General features: G+C 36.2%; 1 protein-coding gene across 1 annotated transcript; it reads right to left on the bottom strand.

Moving 5' to 3' along the window:
- Positions 1-228: 228 nt before the first annotated feature.
- On the bottom strand, positions 229-15,507 carry LOC143890639 (protein neprosin-like). Its single transcript, XM_077395337.1, has 11 exons — positions 15,300-15,507; positions 10,005-10,091; positions 9,620-9,835; positions 8,488-8,685; positions 8,095-8,148; positions 7,844-7,990; positions 5,023-5,392; positions 2,504-2,616; positions 2,128-2,307; positions 804-893; positions 229-300 (listed from the first exon to the last, which is right to left on the bottom strand). Exons 1-11 carry the CDS (start codon positions 15,495-15,497, stop codon positions 229-231), a joined length of 1,725 nt encoding a protein of 574 aa, XP_077251452.1. The 5' UTR covers positions 15,498-15,507.
- Between the last annotated feature and the right edge of the window lie 2,133 nt (positions 15,508-17,640).

Consider the following 17,640-nt stretch of genomic DNA (forward strand, 5'->3'; position numbering starts at 1 on the left):
CTATATGAAGTTATCTCAGGTTTTGCGTTTTGACAATGACTGACTTTTAAATGAATATGCACCTATCTGAACCTCTAGCTAGGTGATTTGCCTTCATTTGATCAGTGAAGATATGTGAATCTGTGAAATGTTTGGCCTCATTTGATCAATGAGAATGTGTGAACCGGTGATATATTTGGCATCATCTGATCAATAAAGTTGATAAGAAACAAAAATAGGCATAAAAAGCTATGTTTCTATTTTTCCAGCTATTTTGTGATTGAAGTCGTTATTCAATAATCTCCTGTGAACAAGATAAAACTGGATATACAGAAAATAGACATAAAAAGCATAAATATGTAAAAAAATTGAGGAGAAAAGCTGCTTAGCGCATTGCAATTCTAAAAAGAAAATAACATTTGACTATGATCACAAAATTTCATTTTTTTTCTCCTTAGCGCATTGCAATTCTAAAAAGAAAATAACATTTGACTATGATTATAAAATTACTTTTGGACTTTTCCTTTTTTTTTTTCTGAGCTTCAGAGCAAAGCTATGCTTCTTAGTAACTGATGCCCGTGAAAAAGACAAAGAACATGGTTGTAAACATCGAAAAGGAAATAATGCAAGTATGATTTATATTCTACTGCTAAGTTAGTATCAACTGTCAAAACTTAAAGCATTTATAAATCAGAGACAAACAGAAATAAAACAAGTAGCCAAATATAATACTGATGGAAATTTCTATATATTAACAAAATATGAGTTTTTTTTTTTCGAATGGCTAAGATGAGATAGTTTTATAACGACATAATAATGCATACCTTTGTTAAGATTGATATGAAGTCGGAAGCAGTCAGCATCCCTGAGAACTGTCCCCTGTAATCATCCCAAAGAGGCACAACAGCAAGGCCCTGCAAAATAAAAAAAATAAAAAAAATGGACAACAGGATTCTGAAGTCAAAACGAAACACCATCATTGACCTCCAGGATCAAATTATTCAATAAAATCACTTTCAAATTAACCTTCATGAGTCTCAACAAGCAACAAGTGCAAGATGTGCTCATATCAAAGGATTGTTCAGAGTTGAACTGCTAGAGAATGAAGAGTAAAAGAGTGGAAAAAGGTGGGGCCTGTGAGCAACAATGAAGATCTCTTGATGCTACCGTCTGAAGCTGTCGTAGATGATGTGCTGGGAAAGAGGGAGCCGTGGCCTCGGGAGCATTTCTGTAAGATCTAGAGTTGAACCCTACGGCCCTGTTCATTTCAGATTCTGACAACTGATGGTGAGGCCCCAACCCAATTATTCTGCCAAAATCAAATGTAATTTTGGTCCAATAATCAGGTTGGGGCGGCACCATCGGTTGTCAGAATCTGAAATGAACAGGGCCTAATTGTTGCTCCGATCTTCAGCTCTATTGGTTGTCAATCTGGGTGTCTTCTGCATGCCTGGGATGTAAGCACTTTTGAACAAGGTTTGAAATTTCGGTTTCGGACATAGCTGAAGCTGAAATTTCGGCCAAAATGAATTTAAAACCATGCTTTTGAAGGAATTGGGAAATGGGTCGGCGAGATAAAGCAGCTCAACAAAACATGTGTGCCTCATTTGGGCATTTCTCGGAGCAGCATTCCTTCAATGGTTACACTGATGCAGATTGGGATGGATCTTGCATAGATCATCTCTCCAATAACGGATATTGTGCCTTTCTAGAAGGGAATATGTTTTCATGGAAGAGCAAAGAACAATCTGTTGTTTCTCGCTCTAGTGTAATGGTGTTGAAGAGTAAAATAGGGGCTGCGCCCCTTGGCACATGTGAGCTTATGTGACTTTGTTGTTCTCTTATCTCTGATATAACATTTTTTTACTAGTGGACCTACGCCTCTTCATTGCGAGATAAAGCAACTATCCGCATTGCCTCTGACTTGTCTTGTGGGAGCTAACCAAACATATTGAAGTTAACGTGTACTTTGTTAGAGAGAAGCTCATTGAGACCCGCTGGTGATTCCTAATGTTCCCTCACCACATCAGCTTATTGATATTTTCGCAATTAAAATGTATGAAAAAGGATTAACTTTTCCACAACTGATAGGAAAAGAAAACAGCAGAATGTGCAAAAATTCAAATGTTAGTTTCTAGATAAACTTACCACATGCTGAAATGCACCATTATCCACATCCATGCCAGGGGCAGACACACCAGTAAGTAAAATCGGAGGGACCAACTCCGACTCCCTTACATATATGATATTGTTAACTTTCCCATATTCATCAGTCACAAAAGGTAGTTGCTCGTCGTGATGCCATATATCATCAACCAAGAACTTGTACTGCCAAATGGAGAAGTATCACAAAAAGCAATTTAAGCAATGAGTCAGTACAAAAAGATGCATCCTGTTAATACATGGCTGATATAAGCCCATAAACATCTGTAGGCAATAAGCAACTTTATCATTTCTTGAGAAGATAGCAAAATTTTATTCACAAAAAGAAATAGAAATTACTCGAAATACAAGAAGCGCAGACTGCAGATATCAGCCCACAACTATACTGATACAAGTGTTCATCTCCATCACCCCAAGGAATATCAATGAAGGAGGGAGATGAAATGCTGGGACAAAAAGGAGAAATTCCCTGCTCTGAAATCAGCAAGATGTAAATCTGAACATATACTGGGATCAGCAGATGGACCCCACCATGTCAGTGGGGCAGGAAATTTTATGGTTCACCCTGTTCTTTATTTTGGATTTAAAAGGCACATTTTGAAGACTTTTGGACTTGGATTTGAAGGGTTTTTAGAACCCGTGAAATGCAATTCTCATTGGCCAAGCAATTCTAAAGCTTGATGAAAATTCAGTAGTAAAAGGTGAAATTCCAACAAACATGTATTTCTTGCTGAATTGCTTATTCTGGACATCTTTTGGCTTTGACCACAAGTTTGATATTATTAGCTTTATTGCGCCTTTTATTCAGTATTCTGTTTGACATGTACTTATGATTATTGCTCTACCCATTATTGATGTTTGAGACTTCAGTATTTAGATTTGACCTGTTCTGTTTGACCCATATTGAGCCTTGACATGTTTAGACCTACACTTAGAATAATATTTTATTATGTACTGAGCTTTCCAGCTGAGTGTGGTTTATAATATTTTCAGATTTTGATCCACATGATTTGAACGAGGAATTGCACGCTTAGCTTTTGGATCTGGTTAGCTTGGAGAATTAGATTATTTCTTTTATTGAGTAGGAAGTGAGTATTATGATTGAGTTGTATAAGACTGAGTTTATGTTTATTTTCATTTAGCTTGGAAAGTGCTGAGATGTGGATTGGATTACATTAAATTAAAATATTAAAGACTTTGATAATTTAGTTATGGAATGACATGTGTGATTCTGTTATTGCTTTGAGGCCTTGTATGCTTGTGGGTACGGTGCTGTCATGTCCTACGCCCAGGGTGTGGTTTGGGGCATGACATTAATGAACCTTCTGTATATGCTGTTCCATACCATAACATGAGCTCCATGGATGATATTCATTCATATACAATAGCAGATTGACTCAAGTTCATGCAGTGATTCAAGCAAACGGTCGTATTGTCTGGTAAGATAGCCAAAATAGACCATTGAACTTTAAATACTGCAATTTCTCCAAATATTCTTCTTTGGAACTCTGTTTTGTTTATGATTGCTGTTAACCATTTCAATGTTACATGGATTGTTCTGAATGCGTAAGTATCCATGTCATGCACATGTCAGATTCTAGCACTTCATGGTTTCATTGCAACACTTTACCTATTAAAATTCCCAATATCTTACCTGCTACAATCATGTCATTATATAAAACTACTTAGTTTGTACTTTGTAGAATTGATCAAACTAAATTTTAGAATCTACAAACTTGAACAATTGAAGTTAGCTGAATTTGACACTAAGTACTCGTGTGGTTCCAACACTTACGCTTGAATGCATATAACAATACATCATAGTTCAAAATTCTAAAAATCATATTGTGGCTACTCAGATGGCCAAAATTACCTAAATATTTGTAAATGTTATAACTATAATGGGTTTAGTAATCACCATGGTTTTAAATTTCGGCCGAAATCCGAAATTTTGGATTTCGGTGGAGACCGAAACCGAAATTTGGGAAATCTGCAATTTCGGACTTTCCCAAATTTCGGAATTTCGGTCCGAAATTTTGAAATGAATTAAATAATCTTTTTAATTTTTTACCAAATTTCAGTCCAAAATTTCGGATTTCGGTGGGTCCGAAATCGGTACCGAAATCGAAATTTCAAACCATGGTAATCACAAAGGGAAGGAAGATCAAAGCGAATTTGAAATGCCCTTGAACGAAGGTCTAACCCAACCAAAAGCGAGCCTCGGGTCTAGGAGGGTCAACCCAATATCAACCCGCTGCTAAATCTCGCAACACTAAGCCAACCCATCTAACCTGATTTTCTAAATCGGGTAGGTATGGTTCGGGTTGGCTTGGGGCAAAAAAATAGAAAAAACATATACAAAAAAGAAACCATGAACCTATAATTTTGAAAATCACAATAAAATTAGAGGGAAGGGGCCGGGTTTGGATCGGGTGGAGTTGCCCAAGGGCTCAACCCTAACCGAAACCAAAATTAAATAGGATTGAGTTTTCCCAACCCAACTCGAGAAAATGCCAACCCAACCTGAGCTAAAATTTCAACAGATTGCGGCCGTCCCAAGATCAGTGGCCAAAGATGATCTTATCAAGGCAACATTTGACGAGAATTATGATTTTCATTTGGATCACAGTTTAGGAAGGAGCCTAACCACTTTTATTTCTTAGCAATTTGATTATAAAATTAAACATTTGAGTACAGAGATAAATAGGGCTCCTACCATTCAAAAAAAAAAAGAAGAGATAATAGGGCTCCAATATGACTAAGAGCATGACAAACTCAATATCTAAAGTTCAATTTATTATATACTTCAAATGTCTGCATTATTTGAGTTTGGACACACAGAGAGGAGTTGATTCAAGTGAATCTAGCAATTGTTTCCACCTGGTCCCCCCAAAAGTATAGCATAATTCTCATCAGGCACGCTTCCATCAGTCTTAACAGGATAGCATGATGGGGAGGTTTGAATCAAACGACGAGGAGTATCAGTCTCGATGCGTATTGCACCGCCACGATAAAGTAACATTTGCATGCCTCCAATGTAACATGCTTTCATATATTGTTGGTCGTCAGATGGCATATGGCCACTCCCCATCGCAGGCCACGGTTTAATACCGGCATTATAGACAATCCCTCCCCATTGAAGAATATCAGCATGGTCAGAGAATGTAGAATTAAAGAGGGCCCTTGGCCAATAGCCCACCTGCTTACGATCCTCGTCATAAAATAACCACCAATCTCCTTTCACAAAATCCTACAATAAAATAAAAAAAATCATAAAATGATTAAAATAAAAGAATTAGCACGTGAAGTCACAACTCTGAAACTGAAATTGTAGATACCCAAAACGTTACAATATTTTGATCGTTTTCAAAGATATTTCGGCCGAAATTCTAGATTTTTTAATTATTTAATATTTTCCCGAAATTTCAGCTGAAATTTTCTATGATATAAAATATTATTTTATTTGATTTTGTGGATTTCGCCTTAAATTTCCGAATTTCCAAAATTTCGGTTTCAGTGAGGACCGAAATGCTTTCCGAAACCGAAATTTAAAACCTTGATTTTAACTTTATTATGCTGCAAAATCTCTTTTAGCTATTGCTTTTCCATCGGCTAGACTGCAAATAAGGGATTAGAATCATCTAATGGGAGAGAATTTTTTAGCGAGACTTGTGACACCTTCTCCTTCTTCTCACTATTATTTTTCTTTTGCAAAATATGGTTTCCATGACGTAACAAATATATATATATATATATATATATATATATATATATATATATATATATATATATATATATATATATATATATATATATATATATATATATAAGGAAAAGGATTGTACACTTCGAACGCACCAAGCTTATGGTACGCTCGAGTGCCCAATCACATGGGTCCCACATTTTTTATGGTGATCCAAATCATTCATTTGCAAGGCCTTATTATAGATAGGGTGTGTACCAAAAATCAGCTCCATTGAATCATCCTAACCCCTCTAAAAGTAGAGGGCAAAAATGGGCAGATTTGTAGACAAAGAGTGTCTGTCCATTTTGACCTCCACAAATGGATGAGTTAGGCTGATCCTATGGAGCTGATTTTTGGTACACATCCCATATATGTAAGGGCCTTTCAAATGAATGCTTGGATCATCCTAACAAAGTGGGCCCACATGTGATTGGGCAGGCGAGCGTACCATAAGCTTGGTACACTCGAGCGTACAATCCTTTTCCTCTCTCTCTCTCTCTCTCTCTCTCTCTCTCTATATATATATATATATAGTAAAAAACCCCGTGCGATGCACGGGCCGACAAAGAACTGTACGGACTACATCATAGGTTGATCCAAACCGTCCATGTGATGGAACACAACATAAAGAGGTTGTGTCCCAAAAATCATTTCCATATGCCGATCCTAGTCCTCCAATCTATAGAGGTTTTCATACTTCCTCTTAAATCGGATGGTTAAGATCACCCTATAGATTTTTTATTAAAAAACCATAAAGTAGGGGGGTAAGATTGAAATTATGTGGCTTTAATGGGTGCCTTTGTTAAAAAGCATAAACGAAAGGGTAGGATTGAAAATATGTGAGTTGAATGAGTGCATTTGTTAAAAAAAGTCAAAAAAAGTGATGTGTAATTCTCATAGAATTTTCAAAAAATTCTCTTCTTTTCTCTTCTGCTATATACATATATAGAGAAAACGATTCCTACACATATGTGTAGAGAGTTCTCTACACACTAGCTTAAAATACAGTGGGGGCCCACATTGTTTGGGTGATCCAAACCATTCATTTTTAAGGCCCTCACATAGATAGGGTGTCCACAAAAAATCAGATACATAGGATCATTTTAACCATTCGAACTGTGGAGGCAAAAAATGGACTAATTTGTGAAGGTTAGGATGATTTAAATATTTGGGTCCCACTTAAGCGCACCAATAGGAGGCTTTATAACAACTTAAGCACACCAATGGGAGGCGTTATAACAACTTAAGCGCACCAATAAGAGGCATTATATATATGAGAAAACTGTTGGTGAGCTTAAGTGCACCATTTTTTTGGTGCGCTTAAGTTGTTATAACGCCTCCTATTGGTGCGCTTAAGCGAGACCTAAACATTTAAACGAATGGGAGGCGTTATAAAAACTTAAGCGCACCAAAAAAATGGTGAGCTTAAGCGCACCAACAGTTCTCTCATATATATATATATATATATATATATATATATATATATATATATATATATATATGAGGGCAGTGTTCCTGCGCAGCTGCTCAGTTAGCTTAACTGAGCAGCTGCCCCAAAAACTCATGTGGCCACATTTTGGGTGGGATCCAAAGCATTCATTTGATGGGCCCTTTCATGGGTAGGGTGTCCACCAAAAATCAGCTCCATTGGATCACCTTAGGGTGTCCATTTGTGGGGCAAAAAATGGACAGATTTGTGGACAAACAGTATCTGTCCATTTTTGGCCCCACAAATGGACACCCATTGGTGATCCAATGGAGCTGATTTTTGGTACACACCCAATCCATGAAAGGGCCCATCAAATGAATGCTTTGAATCACCCAAAAAATATGGGGCCACATGAGTTTTTTGGGGGCAGCTGCGCAGGAACACTTTGCTCTATATATATATCATTTCCATTTTCATGAAAATAAAATTTATGCTTTTCAATTCAAGGTTAAGGGATTTGGAATTACCTTGTAAACAGTGAGGATAATGTAATACTGGGTCCCATTGTAGACCGAAGTTGGGGAAAAAGGGATGCCTACGGGTAAGTCTCTGGAAACTTGTACAAAACCTGGGCAGAAAACATCATAGCAGCCCGTTTCTCTATGACCATCATTCTGTAGGTAAGCAGAATAAACGAAGGAAAAATTAGTATAGCATCTCAGTGAAATTTTTTAATGAATTTAAATGACAGAAAAAATAAGTTACTGTTGAAGCATACCGTCCATGCTGTAGATAGGTGCGGGAGATAGTTACCATATACTCCCTTATTTACCTAGAGATTTGAAAAAACTTCAAAATTAGAATACAAAAATATGAAATATGATATTGCCTTTTTACTATGATTGATCGTTTCTTAAGGCTCCATTTCTTTCAACGTAAAAATATGCGTAGAAGAAATTTTACGGGCGTAAAATTTGATTTATGCCCATTTTGCATGGAAAGAAATAGGTCCTAAGGGAACAGCCAAATATACAAAGGACCTTGTATATCAATGAATTATTTGATAATGTTTTTACATTTACCTTATGAGCATTTTGTTATTTCTCTGTCATTAGTTACATTCGAATAGATAATTCAATCTTTTAATGGATGGTGGAATTGGAAAACTTACAATCCATCCAGCATGTATCGAGCGTATTTCCTCAGGTGGTGAACCATCAAGAAGTATTACAAGAGAAGCACTATTTTGGTGGCCTATAATTTTTGGCTGCCATACATTGAGGACTGCCCTGGATCCGAACGGCTTTCTACGATTTTTGTAAGTAGATTGAAATGCAAACTGAGCAATAAACACATTTTTGTTAGTCAGCTATGTGGAAGCAATAAACAAACACAGATTATAACAGACTAATTAAATCGATCAAATAAAGATACATTTTTATGATGTTCCAATTATTCAGTCACTGTTTCCATGTGTACGAAAGTAGGGCTATATTTTTATTTAAATAAAAATTACTTTATCATTAAAAGTTTTATTAATTTGGGGTGCGAAAGGTAGGGTTGTTAGATATTGTTAGAATATGTGGGATCCAACAGTTAGATTGGGTTAAGATCTCACCGTTGGATCATCTTGGAGGTAGATTGGGTAAGTTGGCTAACTGAAGCAACTAGATAAATTAGCCGAGTGGATTAGAAGAGGCAAGCAAGAGAGATTAGGAAAGTAGAGTTGATTAGGTTAGAGTAGAATATTCTAGTGTTATCTCTTTCCATAGTTGTCTTGAATTATTTCTATGTTTATCATGTAAGTGCTCTTTATAAGCACCATCAATTGTCTTTGTAATTTATCCAAGATATTCAAGAATGATAGAAATTCTCTAAAATTCTTCAGATATATCCTTGAAGATTGGTATCTCTATCTACTAACTATCAATAATATAAAGCTTCCAGTTGAACAAATAGTAACAAGACATGGTTATTCAACTTTACATAGAAATTCAACTCAAAAACTCAGAAACAATGACTAAACTTGAGGGAAAACGTGTTGAGTTATCAAATGATTCCATTGGTTTTCCCAATGAAATTCTACAAGAATACAAATAGTTTGTAAATTTTGTAGATTTTGATGTAAAAAGCTACTTGATTTTTAATTGATTATTGAGCGTGTAGGTCCGGTAGACTTGATTCACATCACTTTTCAAGTCTAAGTTTCCAATTATTTGAATTATTGTTGAACATAACTACTCTTTCCTCCCGTCATAAATTTAAATTTGAATTAACATGGGATGATAATAAATGTGACTTACATGAAATTTGGCTGAATCAGGGCCCTGAGGATTTGAAGGATATCCTTTCCCAAAATTCGGGGAAAATTTAGCCCTTATTAGGTCTTCCTTTTTAATTCTCCTAATAGGAACTGTTCCTGGTGGGCACCCTCCATTCTTGAGTCCTATCTTTAAAGACATACCTAATGATGAAGCTTTTTTATCTTTAATAACTTTTGGAAGAGATCCTGGACCCATCTGCATAAAGGAAATTTCCATCAGTAAAAGTATGGTTTTAGTTTCTTCCAAGAAAAGAACATATTTTTCATAGTTAATCATTTTATTTCCCAAGGTGATGTCAAAGAAAAATAAAATCTCAAAATTAATACATAACGGACAAAAGAACATATCGAGAAAATAAAAAAACCTGGATCTTATGATTCTTCAATAAGGGATGATCAAAAGCGGGTTGTTTGTTGATATCAACACAACTAAATGTCTGTCCATATCCATCCTGCAAAAAATGTAAAGGTCAACAATATTTGTATCATTTTACCAATATGTGTGTTGTATCAACGTTACAATATGTGTGTGTTTGTGTGTTGTGGTAATTGTGTATGTGAGTGTATGTATGTTTATATGCATGTGTATATGCATGTTTGTTAGTGTGAGACAGATCATAAGTTCAAGTAAATCCTTGCAAGAGGCCCTTTCAAGGGAGCCAAATTATGCCCAACTCTTTAAAAAAATCTTAAAATTATTAGTGTACTACCATTCTCACTTGTGCTTCTACGCTTTGTTCTGTTAAGAGATAGAAAAGAAGAAAAATACATTCAGAAACTTAAACCGTAGTCCCTATTTCTCCAGATCCTATATATAAGCTTATCTGCGCTTGAGTGCAGAAACAGAGTGAGCCCACATTGTTGGGGTGATCCAAAGCATTCATTTGGAAGGTCCTATCATAGATAGAGTGTCCACAAAAAATCAACTCATTGGATCATCCTAACCCTTCCATTTGTGGAGGAGAAAAATGGGCAGATTTATGGGCAAACAATGTTTGTGCATTTTCCCCTCCACTATTGGATCGGTTAGAATGATCCTATGGATCTGATTTTTGGTACACATGCTATCTATGGAATGGCCTTCCAAATGGATGCTTTGGATCACCCCATAAATGTGGGCCCACAGGACTTATCAGCACTCGAGCGCAGATAAGCTATCTTCGCTCGAGCTCATAAACCTTTTGCTCATAAAATGCTTTGGATATACCCATTTTAATCTCCACAAATGGAAGGGTTGGGATGATCCTATCAAGCTGATTTTTTGGGCACACCCTATCTTTATGAAGGCCTATCAAATGAATGCTTTGGATCATTCAAGCAATGTGGGGCCCCCTATGTTTGTGAGCTCTACCTCATATAACCTTATATGAGCTCTAGCTCACAAACATTTTTCCCTATATATATATATATATTATAATAAGCGGGGAGGAAAGTGGCAGCTTTTCTCATTTTCTCATAATTCTATTAGGCCACGTTTGGATACCAGCAAGATTTAGATTTGGATTTAGTTGATACTTTGAACTGGATCAGATCCTTAGATTTCCAAATCAGCTACAACAGTGCAAAAAATTCCAATTTTCAAATATTTTCTGCGAGACATTATTTGGAAATCAATATTTGTGGCAACTTCGTTTCTCTTTATATACCCGTCTAATCCCATTGCTTCCGCATAAATTCGTTTCCTATTCCACGTATATCCATAAATTAATATTAATTCAATTGCAATCTTTTCCCTTAAAATCAGCAACTTTCAAATCCGACCGAATTAGGAAGGAGTGTCAGCCCCTCCTCTATCCCGTAATTTAAAAAAAGTATGAATTTCAAAAGACTCACGGAATTTCAAAAGGTTTTTTTCACTTTCTTGTGTATGTATTCTCTTCCCTAAATAATCTCCATAAATAAAGCACAAAAAGAGATTATCAATTCCTATCTATCGTTTCATATTCCCCCTAGATAAAAACGTATCTATAAGAATCTCCTTAAAATTTTCTTAATCATCATATTTATAAGAATAAATTTCTAATAATAAGGGATTTGCGAAGGGATTTGATGGAATTTATTGCAGTATTTACTTTTCATTTTTTTTTTCTTGGATGGGGCAACTTTAACGTGCTGTGTGAACTTGGAAGCAATTGCCATAATGTCCATTTGTGTATTTTTTCTATTTTGCTCATCTAAAAAGGCTACTGATTTTGAAACCTAATAATCAAAGACACCTATATACATTGAGCTTTGCACGGGCAAGTGAGTAGTTTAATTTCTCCTTTCATTTTGTCGTTTTATACAACACCTTTACTGTCTACTACTTACATATCTTTGTATACTGCAGACTATTCATCCTTCAATGACCTAAATAAAAGGAGGCAGATGGTGCTTCTTTTATTTTTATTTTTTTGAAAATTGACATTTATTAATAAAAACTATAACAAGGGACAAGATGTCCCCTGAAATAGTAGATATAACATCCCAGTTACATCATGATGCAACCGTTAGTCTACAGACAAATATTCCCGAAAGCCTCGGGTACACAATGGATGACCATGTCGTCCGATGTTACACCCTTTTTCGCCAATTTGTCGGCCATTTCATTAGCCGAGCGACTTCTATGCACAATCCTTGGTCCTAACTCACGAACCAGATCCTTAATTTCCACAACGAGACAATGTATCCGCCAGGTTGCCTTTCAAAAGTTATTGGCCCATGCAATCGAGTTCGTGGAATCCCCCTCGACAATCAACCGTTTTGAACATGGTACTTCTTTCTTTCATTTTGTTTACGCAGCTCCCTTTATTTTAAATTTCTCTGATTGTTGTTCTCCGTTTTCCTGGTGTATTTTTTTCTCAATGATCTGTTTTATGGTGACAAATCAAAATTTATTTTGTTGTCATGTTTCTATAGTTTTAAATCCATAATTTTTATCAGTTCCAAAGCTTTTGATTTCACCCCTTTATTTATAAGCTTTACGACTCAAAAATAAAATAAAATGATAAGACAAGGTGAGTCCCAGTCAGCATCTAAACGTGGTAGTGCAAATATCGGTAGCCTTAATTAATTCTATAATCTTGATGGACATAAATCTTTTTCATCTTTAAATTTATTTTTTATTTTTTCTCTATCTAGGGTATTATGTTTTATGAAGAAAACAACTTCTTGAGCAACTTCTCCTGTAAAATTTTATATCTCAAATGTCCATAATTTGCAGTTTTGCTCATAGATCCTTCTCCGATATTTGGTCGATTCATGACACCCCTGTGAGCAATTGAATTATGTACTTATTTTATATCTTATAAATGTTTCTTCTTTCTTTCCTTTTTTTTTTTTACTTCATATCAAATCCCTCTGCGGGCTTGATCAATGTGTAGGCTTACCAGATGTTCTAGATTCCCGCTTAAATCCAGCGGTGTTACAGCACAACATGGAAGGTGTCCAATGTGGTATTATCCATCTCTTCTGCTCGGAAAGATCATGTTGTTGGAGATTCCGCTAAATTTAAATCTACTTTTGCATGCCTTTTTAGTTAAATACATTTTATCTACTCATTTTTGTTGTGAGTGTCTTTTCATGTTATGCTAAATACAACAAGAGAAGGGCTGCTTCGTGAGGGAGTCCTCTTTTCAATAAAATGAGCCTTGCCTACTGTGTGGCTAATTGGATCCCACTACCTTTAGTGTTTGAAGAATTATGATATTTTACTAATTTCTGAATGTATTACAATGGATATCAAAGTGTGCTTATATAGAGCACATAAAAGATAAACATAGAAAGAAATAAACATAACCAAGGGAAGAAATAATTCTAGAAACCTACCTACTAAGATTAGCCTAATTGCTAATTTAAGCTAGCTACCTAATCTAGCCAGGTTACCCCATTCAACCCACTTGCCTAATCTAGCACCATGATGATCCAACGGTGTGCATTCAACTTAATCTGATTGTGAGATCTCACATATTCTAACATGCCCCCTCAAACATATGTTGATTGAAAAATCAACATACGTTTGATTACAATGATATTCCCCAATAAGAAAATAAAATTTTCTCCCCATAAGAAAATAGAATCTTTTGATTTGAAGAGCACTGCTGAAGATTGATGATGAATATCCCTTAATGTTCTTGCCGATGATAACCGATATTGAATGCCGAAGAAGATGGCGCTTGTTGATGTGTCACGAAGAGGGTTTAAAAGCCAATATATCATAGCCTCAAAAGAGCTAGATGATACTCAAGCCTTGATGGGCGAGTAGAAATGGGTCACTATGGACCAATACCGGAATGGGCAAGAATGAGCCACGATGGGCAAGAATGGGCCACGATGGGCGAGAAATCATGGGTCGGTAAAATACCGATCCTTATGGAATTTGACTCTCTCAAGCACGAACCTCAAAGAATGGAGGCCCCTCAACTGAGTAGAGTAATCAACTTCAGGCAAGCACCTCGAAGAGGTACCTCAACTGAAATAGGACAAAGAAAAATGGATGGAGAAGGAAAAAAAAGACAACAAGCGGCTCAGATGACAAATATTGGGACAATACGTGAAAAGCAGTGCATATATCAAATATGGGGTATTGAAAGAAAATAAGTGCATTAAAAATACTAGGGGAAATATAGAAAATGAAATCAAGGGGTGCATGAATCAAAAGACTGGATTTTGAAATACCAAAAGGTGTGCAATTATGGACATGGAGAATGGTAGATTAAGGAAAACAAAAGGAACAAAAAACTAGGGCAGAGACTACAACCTAAGAGGAGGGAAAGAAAACCTAAGGAAGAAGAGGTAAGATTGGCGCAACTGGTAGAGGTGTTGATGATGGGTGCAATGCCCGGCGTGGGAGATTGTAGGAGGCCCGGCGGACGGCTAGATCGGCCGTCTGCCGGAACACTATGTTGCAAACTTCACGGTCAAGGCATCTTAGGACCGAATTGCTTTGATACCATGAAGAATTATGATATTTTACTAATTTCTGAATGTATTACAATGGATCTCAAAGTGTGCTTATATAGAGCACATACAAGATAAACATAGAAAGAAATAAACATAACCAAGGGAAGAAATAATTCTAGAAATCCTACCTATTAAGATTAGCCTAATTGCTAATTTAAGCTAGCTACCTAATCTCGCCAGGTTACCCCATTCAACCCACTTGCCTAATCTAGCACCATGGTGATCCAACGGTGTGAATTCAACATAATCTGATTGTGAGATCTCACATATTCTAACAGTGTTAGGTTCGTATGATTGGCATAATTTTTAGTTTGTAGGAGATTCAAAGCAAGGTATATTAGATGAACGGTTCAGATCAGTCAAGAGTCTGATATCCTCTCTCATTTTTCATATCCACTAAGTTTTGGTTTTTTTTTATATAATAATATTTTATTTCTTTGAATTTTATTACTTTTCCCTGTATGCCCTTGCATCTGCACGAGTTTCTTACTAGTGGGTCTGTCTCTCTCTACACACACACACAGATATATATATATATATATATATATATATATATATATATATATATAGAGAGAGAGAGAGAGAGAGAGAGAGAGAGAGAGATCTGCACTAAGTTGTATTTATTTAGTTTTTTTTTATGTATTAATAAGATAACATAAAAGTAGAAACCCGACCAAGCTGTTCCATATCATTTTCTAATGCAAAAGACATAGTGATACCTCAATGGTCTTGACTGCTGGTTTATTGATAATCTTCAGTAGCCGCTCAATCTCCAAATCTTCTTCTTTGGACAGACTTATGCTCCCTCTTCCTTCCACTACATTGCCATTGATAGAAAGAGAAAGTAGTAGAAAAAGTAGCAAAAACATTTCCTTCAAACCCAGCCCACGATTAAGAAACTCCTCTCTCAAATCCATTGAAAAAAAAATTCCCCACCTCCTTTTACATAGCATGGATTCCTTGTATATTTAAGGAAAAAAATCCCCCATTCTTTAAGAAGAGATTCACAATTACTACTGAGAGAGAATAAAAAAGTAAGGAGTGATCCCTCAAGATAACAACAAATTAAAAAAGGAAATAGACTTACTAAAAGAGAATTAAAAAGGAAGGAGTAATCCAACAAGATAAGAGGAACCTAAAATGGAAAGAGTGACTCAGATAGATTGGCATCAGAGGTGCATGGAAACAAATTGTTGCCTAAAAAAATCAAGGGAAAACTATTAGAAACCCCCTAGTTAAAAACATATCTAAAAGAATCCCCTCCAATTTTTCATAATTACCAATGATACAGTTTTGTGCCTAAAATAGTTGAAATACAGGTGTGACAATCCAAGAGGGGGGGGGGGGGGGTGAATTGGTCAATTAGAAAATTTAGGCTTAATTAAGGGAGATTAAAAATTAATCTTCTAAATATATATATAGAGAAAACGATTCCTACACATATGTGTAGAGAGTTCTCTACACACTAGCTTAAAATACAGTGGGGGCCCACATTGTTTGGGTGATCCAAACCATTCATTTTTAAGGCCCTTACAATCCATCCAGCATGTATCGAGCGTATTTCCTCAGGTGGTGAACCATCAAGAAGTATTACAAGAGAAGCACTATTTTGGTGGCCTATAATTTTTGGCTGCCATACATTGAGGACTGCCCTGGATCCGAACGGCTTTCTACGATTTTTGTAAGTAGATTGAAATGCAAACTGAGCAATAAACACATTTTTGTTAGTCAGCTATGTGGAAGCGATAAACAAACACAGATTATAACAGACTAATTAAATCGATCATATACTAATAAGAAAATAAAGATACATTTTTATGATGTTCCAATTATTCAGTCACTGTTTCCATGTGTACGAAAGTAGGGGTATATTTTTATTTAAATAAAAATTACTTTATCATTAATTTTTTTATTAATTTGGTGTTGAACACATGGTGCGAAAGGTAGGGTTGTTAGATATTGTTAGAATATGTGGGATCCAACAGTTAGACTCGGTTAAGATCTCACCGTTGGATCATCTTGGAGGTAGATTGGGTAAGTTGGCTAACTGAAGCAACTAGATAAATTAGCCAAGTGGATTAGAAGAGGCAAGCAAGAGAGATTAGGAAAGTAGATTTGATTAGGTTAGATTAGAATATTCTAGTGTTATCTCTTTCCACAGTTGTCTTGATTTATTTCTATGTTTATCATATAAGTGCTCTTTATAAGCACCATCAATTGTCTTTGTAATTTATCCAAGATATTCAAGAATGATAGAAATTCTCTAAAATTCTTCATGGTATCAGAGCAAATCGGTCCATACTGATAACAACATCCGTTCGTGCGTTCTCCGACGAACGGCCGATCTAGCCGTCCGCCCGGCTTGTTAGCTGTAGGAATTCATGCCCGGCCACCAAACACCTCTACTCTTGCTGCAAATCCAACTTGTCTTCCTATCTCCCTCTCCTTTCCACCGAGATCTGATCTATCCTTGTCGTCACTGTCCATCTCTGGCACTTCTCCCTGGTCTTGTTTTACATTGATTCAAGTTTTCAAGATCCGTCTCTACTCGTCCCCTTTCAATCCCCAAAACTGTACCTGCCAAGTGTGAAGCGGTTTGCACTTAGACCATTGGTTTTGCAACTTGTAGAAGGTGCAAGCTATTGTCGTTGGAGCAAGGAGAATAGATCATTCCTTCGTTGGTGTTGAGGTCGGTCACAAGGCCATCCTAAGGTTCTTGAGTTGCTTCTCCTTGGGTTTTTCGATATGTGTGAGTACAAAATATTATTGAAGGCAAAAGAGAAGACTTGTAAGGGCCTTGAGAAAAAGAAGATAAGAGGTAAAGAAGATGAAAATGCCAACCCTATAGCTTTATTCATTAGGCACCTTCTCATTTGTCTTTACAAACCTCATAACCCCAATGTTGTTCTCTGCACCCCATTCTTTCCCTTTTTTAAGATTTGCATCTTGGAATTTCCTATTGGCTTGAATCCCTTCATTTTACCAAGTGCACCCCTTCCTTCGTCTTATGTGAAATGCATAACCCCCATATTCGATATGTGCACACTTCTTTTCTTGTTT

This window comes from Tasmannia lanceolata, unplaced genomic scaffold (genome assembly GCF_043159265.1).
Source record: "Tasmannia lanceolata isolate RefF3 unplaced genomic scaffold, GAP_Taslan_0.1 ptg000013l, whole genome shotgun sequence".
NCBI lineage: Eukaryota > Viridiplantae > Streptophyta > Magnoliopsida > Canellales > Winteraceae > Tasmannia > Tasmannia lanceolata.